Raw genomic sequence first — 7500 nt, 5'->3', positions numbered from 1 at the left:
TGTATGTATGTATATGTATATGTATATGTATATGTATATGTATATACATATACATATACATATACATACATACACATATACATACAATCTCCCTCATCTTCTTTATATACAAACACACACACGCGTATGTATGTGTGTGTGTGTTTGCGTGTGTGTGTGTAATATAAATATATATATATATATATAATATACATATATATATACGTGTGTGTCTGTGTGTGTGTGTATATATATGCATATATATGTATATATATATTAAATATATAGATGTACATAAACATGTGTGTGTATGTGTTTATATAAATATGTATGTATTTTTATTGATTTATATTTATGTATGTGTATGAGTGTATAGTATCGTTACTACCACTATCACTATTATCTTGCTTTCGTGGTTAACATCACTGCAGTTAATGTTATTTGTTGTAAATATTTTCTTATTACAATAGTTTCGCGAAGAATAAGCCACATGGAAAGTTGTTTGTACTACGATTTTTTTTTTTTTTATGTTTGTATTTTGATGTGTATATTTTCTTTCTTTCTCTCTGTTTTATCTTGTATTCGTTGTTGAAACAATGTTTAATGTTTTTTTTTTTTCTGCATCCTCGTCTTCCTATTTCTGCCTTTTTCTTCCTCTCCCTTTATATATCTTTCTCATTCTATGCATCTCTCTATCTGTCTACATGTCTATCCATCCATCATCCGTCTCTCTCTCTCTCTCTCTCTCTCTCTCTCTCTCTCTCTCTCTCTCTCTCTCTCTCTCTCTCTCTCTCTCTCTCTCTCTCTCTCTCTCTCTTTATCTACCTATCTATCTGTCTGTCTGTCTATCTACCTATATCTATCTCTCTTTTCTCTCTATCTATCCATCTCTCTCTCTCTCTCTCTCTATATATATATATATATATATATATATATATATATATATATCATGCATCCAGTGACAACAGTGATAACAACAAAAAAGCAGTGTATCAAATAGGCAACATAACAATAGTGCTGAACACCATCCTTTGCTTTTTCGCAACAAAGAGAGCATGGGCAAGGATGGTCTTGTGCGACCATATAAGGAAGTTGTACAGCCCTGAAGAAATTAATCAGGTTCACATCATTTTAGACATATCGGAATCTAGAAAACCAAGGAACACGACACGTGACACTAAAAGGATGACAATGGTCATCGTGCATACAATGATTGATCAGTGTTTGAACAATAACAAATTAGTGTTCGAAACGACAACAACAGACATTACAACTACAAATTGGTCACCAAAAAAATCCACAACCTTTTTTATTTTTTTCCACAAACCAAGGCATCCAGACACACAACGAGCAAGCTATGATCAACCAAGATATCATCGAAAACAAGATAGACTTGCTGATTGGAATGTTCTGTGACCAGCAGCCCATCATCAACAAATTGCTTGGCCAAGACTCAGCCTACTCAGAAGCAGGAATGCGGAGAAGAAGCATCACTCACAGCAGATTCACCCCCCCCCCCCCCGCCCTCCAAACCCCGTCCTCCCTCCCCTCCCCTGCCCACGACCAGTCCTCTTACCAACCCTTCCCTTTCGCATCCCCTCCCTCTGTGAGAACGTCTTATACCTCCATCCTGCAAAATCATGAACACTCACACAACCTTCCCTCCCATACAACCTCTACGCTTGTGCCCACCACCCCTGCAAGCACCCCACCCCCACCCTCCCCCCCCCGCGATACCCCCTCCCTTCCCTCTCCACCCGCCCCTAGCCAGCCGACCCACGACCTTGCCTCCGAACCAGCTCCCCCTCGCCCGGCAACACGCCCGGCACCACGCAAGCGCTTCCCCAACAATGCTGAGGCATCGGTTCCTAACATGAGAAGCGAGGCATCGACGCAAGTAACACCGAGGAGAACCTTTATAAAGAACAGCAAGAGGAAGAACAAAGAAAGAAATCTTCCACCCAACCGCTAGTGGGACGACGCAACACATCACCTGCTTTAACTCTCTCTCTTTCTCTCTCTCTTTCTCTTTCTCTTTCTCTTTCTCTTTCTCTTTCTCTTTCTCTTTCTCTTTCTCTTTCTCTTTCTCTTTCTCTTTCTCTTTCTCTCTCTCTCTCTCTTTATCTATCCATCTCTCTCTCTTTATCTATCCATCTCTCTCTCTCTCTCTCTCTCTCTCTCTCTCTCTCTCTCTCTCTCTCTCTCTCTCTCTCTCTCTCTCTCTCTCTCTCTCTCTTTCTCTCTTTCTCTCTTTCTCTCTTTCTCTCTCTCTCTCTCTCTCTCTCTATCTCTCTCTCTCTCTTAATTGCCTAATTTTAAGCTAAGAGCTGGTCATTTGAGCTAGAATGATACTACATCGTCATTAGTAAGCAAAGCCTTCCATTTGACCTTTGACTCTTTGACCTTGACCCCCTCTTGGGACCTGATTTAGCTCTTTTTCATATGGCGTCTCTGCTACTATATAATCGTTAAATTTCCTTTGTATATAAATCTTGGTTGTTTATTCCTCTGACGAGGAATTCTTGATGAGTTCGAAACGTTACGTTTATTTTCAACACTTATTTTGGTTATTTTTCTTTTCATATTTTCAAAAACGTGCGAGTGTGTTTGTGTGTGTTTGTTTGTGTGTATATATGTCTATATCTATCTATCTATATATATATATATATATATACATATACATATACATATACATACATGTTTCTCACCTACCGTTGCATTTCATCTCTCTCTCTCTCTCTCTCTCTCTCTCTCTCTCTCTCTCTCTCTCTCTCTCTCTCTCTCTCTCTCTCTCTCTCTCTCCATTACCTCCCCTCCTTTTCCCTCCCCCTCCTCCTCTCCCTCCACCCCCCTCGCCTTCCCACTCCCTCTCCCCCTTCCTCTTCCTCCCTCTCTCCACGTAGCCGCATGGTCTCGAAGAACGGCCACCGCTGCCACCCAACCCACTTCTCCCTCTCTCCCTCAAAACATACCGCTTTGTTTACTTAGCCCCGAGAATTTCTGCTTTAAAACTCCCGTTAGATATTCACTCTCACGCCAACCCACCTCCGCCTGGCCGAACTTTTAACGGTGCAATCTGTTCCGGAGGGTCGAGCCACGCTGCCGCTTCGGGAAATGGGGTCGTAACAACCGCCAGCCACTGTGAGAATTGCAACAAGCGCTGCAACATACCCACCTCCCCTTCCTCAAAAAGAAAAAAGGAATAAAAAGAAAAACAACAAAAAAAAACTTTCTTAGTTTAATTTAACACGATTTTTTTTTTTCTTTTTTTTGACGACTTTTTTGCTAGAACTTAATTATAAATTTCTTTATTAACGCATATATATCTGTAAAAATTTAATCTGTTCATTCATATGGAACCAAGAATCAGGTTTTGTAATTGTAAAACACTGCGATATCAAATTTCTTTTAACTACAAGAATACTATCGTCCTGTTCTTATTGTCATCATTATCATCATCATCATCATCATCATCATCTTCATCATCATCATCTTCATCTTTACTATTATCATCGTTATTGTCATTATTACTGTTGTTGCAATTAATATTAGAGTTGTGTTTTTGTTATTGATATTAATATTATTATAATCATTATTATTTTCATTTTTATCATTATCGTTACCATTACAATTACCATTATCATCATTATCACCTTTATCATTCCTAACTTCATCATCATTTTTACTACATCATTTCATTATCATTATCATTATTACTCTTAATATTATCATTATTATGATTTTCATTATCACTATTATCATTATAGTTGTTATTACTGTTGTTATCATTATCATTATCATTATTGTTGCTGTTGTTCTTCTTCTTATTATCATTATCGGCATCATCGGCATCATCGGCATCGGCATCGGCATCGGCATCGACATCGGCAGCGGCACGCATCGGCATCGGCATCGGCATCGGCATCGACATCGGCAGCGGCACCGGCATCGGCATCGGCATCGGCATCGGCAGCGGCATCGGCATCGGCATCGGCATCGACATCGGCAGCGGCACCGGCATCGGCATCGGCATCGGCATCGGCATCGACATCGGCAGCGGCCGGCATCGGCATCGACATCGGCAGCGGCATCGGCAGCGGCATCGGCAGCGGCAGCGGCACCGGCAGCGGCACCGGCAGCGGCATCGGCATCGGCATCGGCATCGGCATCATCACCTTCACCATCATCATCAGTATTATTATCAGTATTATTATCACTATCACCATCATCAATATTAACTCATTGTCACGTATAGCAACAACACATGCCATATCCAAAGTAATTTTAGCCTAACAAGTACTTTTTTTTTAATGTTTTTATTGTTATTAGTACTTTAATAACAATATAATCAAAATATAATAGCAATATTGATGGTTATAGCAATAACAAATAATAACGTTAATTTCAAGGAATTAAATATTATTAACTGACTCCTTGATGGTTGAGCTCTGGTGGAGCCATCTATGGGGAATAAAATTCACAAAATAAACTGCATTGGACAGCACATAAATCCGAAGCTGATGGGTGATATTACCATCATTATTATCATCATTGTCATTATCATCATCATTATTAGCATTCATCTTCATCATCCTAATTACCATTACCATGAAATTCATCGTCATTATCATATATGTATGCGGGTATGTATATTGATATATACGAGCAGCAAGTAACTCTGAAGCATTATTCATTGACCTGGTTACAGAGACTTTCAATTACAAACAACATTATAAGTGTACTTCTGTAGGAATTATATGCAAATTTCCAAGTTATTATACAGGATGACCCATTTAAGGATATGTTCTTAAGTTTACTATTAGGAATTAACAAAAACTGATCATATGTGTAGCTTTCAAGTAAATCATATCCCTAATGTATACAAGATTAATCATTATAATTATAAACGCATATTCTAATTAGATTAAATACTAATTGTGTGTGTGTGTGTGTGTGTGTGTGTGCGTGTGTGTGTGTGTGCGTGTGTGCGTGTGTGCGTGTGTGCGTGTGTGCGTGTGTGCGTGTGTGCGTGTGTGCGTGTGTGTGTGTGTGTGTGTGTGTGTGTGTGCGTGTGAGTCTGCCAGTCCGTCTGCGTGCATACACCTTAGATAAAGACAATGAAAATTGCTTAATCGTTGTTACGTTCATGAGGCAGCTTAAGTGTCTTCCGAAAATAGGAATGATAGTGACACCCTTGCTTGTACAGACAATCCTCTTCCTCTTTTTCTTGCACAATTTCATGCAGTTCTTGGCTGATATGCTCCAGGATCTCTGTGAGGTTTTTCCCTCTGCTAATGTTTTCAGACATCAGCATGCACGCACGGTTCACGTAGATGGATCCTGTGGATGGGAAATGCGAAATAATAGTGGGAATGTATATAGGAGATGTATATGTGGGTGGAGAAGTGGATTGACGAATGACTGTACATGTATATGCGATTGTGATACTTGACAGTGCAAGGGAAGGCAGGGAGGTAGCTGTAGCTGGTGCTGCCCCCAAGCCTTATATATATATTCGTGTGTGTGTGTGTGTGTGTGTGTGTGTGTGTGTGTGTGTGTGTGTGTGTGTGTGTGTGTGTGTGTGTGTGTGTGTGTGCCATTAAGAAATATTACCATGGATTTTTTTTCTCCCGTTTTATACCTAAAAAATACTAGAGGAAAGCCATGGATATATCTAAAAGACGTAAATGACCAGTCATATTGAACATAAATGGCCAAACAGTTTTCCGTCTGTGCTGCTAAATTGCAATCATCAAAATTAACATTGTTAATATTACCATATGATGATTTATATTATACTGATTAATATGACTAATAATGTTCTCTATTATATTGATTCCTCATAAATGGACAATCTAGAATGACTCCCAAAAATCACAATCACACTGTCTAAAGATAAAAAAAATCACGCTTCTCCAAAACGCTATTTTGACCAAAGACAGGGAATGCAAATGCATTTGGGTGTTGACCATCTTGGTCGGACACGCAGGGTCTCCCTAGGAAGATTCCTGAAAGTTGTAATGATATTAAGATGTCTGTGACGTTAGGAGTCCCTTGCAACTCCGTGAATTTTAACCAAGAAGTGGGCGGGGAGAGGAAAAGCGATTTCATGAACCATTCCGGCAGCAGCGTCTTCCACATCTGGACTGAAGAAGTGTAGACGATCAAGTGAATGGAGGGAAGCTGATCCACTCGTTGCTGGGTGGAGTAGGAACCATGAGAGCGTCTTTCATGTGATGATTAGTCATGTCATTGGCATTGAGATGGCAGACCATCATCCTGGTGATGCAGGTGCTAAAAGTCTTGGCGTTAGTTGCAGCCACAAAGACATGGATAGGCTTAGTCTTTAGCGATATGAAGCAGTCAGTCGTTTTATAAATGTAATGATTGCCTCTGTCAGCAGGCAAAGGGCCGAATATATTGAGGTGTGTGTGTGTGTTGTATTGATCTATGAAAAACAGAAAGTACCTGCGGAGGGGGGGGGGGGGGGACTTGGTGTGCTTGTGAACTCAGTGATGAAGAAGCATCACTGTCATACATCTTTGTTACAGCCAAGCCATGCAACTTTGGTGTATGCGAAGCAGCGTTGACTGTATCCCTTAGTACCCGTGGCAGAAGTAAAATAGGTGGCAAAGGTCTACTTGTGTGTCTCGAGTCCGAGTTTCATGTTACAAAATGTCCTATACTTTTTTCCTTCTGGTATAATGGTAGATAAGTGAAGGTAATACCAGGCATGGTGGTTTGGACAGGGCATTAGTACTGTGGCTCAGTGTGCTGTGAATATACCATAGATTTGTTGTGAACTGTATGATGTAGGCAAACTGCCTTTCTTCCTGAAGTGATTGCTGGGGAATCCTGGAGTGCAAAGTAAGAGTTAGAGAGTAATGGTTAGGCAGGAGATACAAATATTTTGCTTCTGTGCATGGGAGGGAGCGGTGCAGGATTCCAGGAGCTCATAGCCAAACTTGTTGCAGTGGTCCTGTTATAGTGCCAGCAACTGCGAGAGGGCCAAGGGTTCCCACTAGGTAATGGTAATAAGTGTTATGCTGTTAGAAACCCCCGACTGAGGTTTCATGAAATTAGTTGGGGCAAGCATTAAAAGTGAGGGTCATTGCAAGGGTCCAGTCGACTTGTTTATTGTGTCTGCATCACAATGTGAGGAATTTTGCCGTGGAACTAAACACTGGAACAAAACATCTGTAAAGGTTTAATGTATTACATTGGTAGTTTGGAGAATTGTGTAATGACAGTGGCCTAGTCTTAAGCAGGATCAATGCCATGGCGGTGATAGAGTGGCCGAGGAAAGAGAGCAATGTATCCTCGAAGATGACAAGTCCTGCAGGTGGTACTTATATTCCCTTCTGTTACACAAGACGAGAATACGACCTATATAAGATGAGCACGTGCCTATCTATTTGCATGCATGTACAGTCGAATGTGTGTACATTATCTTACACATACCAGTCAGAGTATACATGAAAAAGGAGTGAAGAAAAAAAGAGCAATAGTGAATACATACCG

At 40.5% G+C, this 7500-nt stretch overlaps 1 protein-coding gene across 1 annotated transcript in view; it reads right to left on the bottom strand.

The window, feature by feature from the left end:
• Positions 1 to 4160: 4160 nt before the first annotated feature.
• Positions 4161 to 7500, bottom strand: part of LOC125025732 — a 10894-nt gene continuing 7554 nt past the window's right edge. Inside the window, 2 exon segments of the mRNA XM_047613893.1 lie at positions 4161 to 5319; positions 7499 to 7500. The exon segment at positions 7499 to 7500 is cut by the window's right edge and continues 184 nt beyond it. Of these exon segments, the coding sequence (XP_047469849.1) occupies positions 5108 to 5319; positions 7499 to 7500 (214 nt within the window). The 3' untranslated portion in view covers positions 4161 to 5107.

Source organism: Penaeus chinensis, chromosome 5 (genome assembly GCF_019202785.1).
Source record: "Penaeus chinensis breed Huanghai No. 1 chromosome 5, ASM1920278v2, whole genome shotgun sequence".
Lineage (NCBI taxonomy): Eukaryota > Metazoa > Arthropoda > Malacostraca > Decapoda > Penaeidae > Penaeus > Penaeus chinensis.
This window is presented reverse-complemented; position numbering and strand designations above follow the sequence as displayed.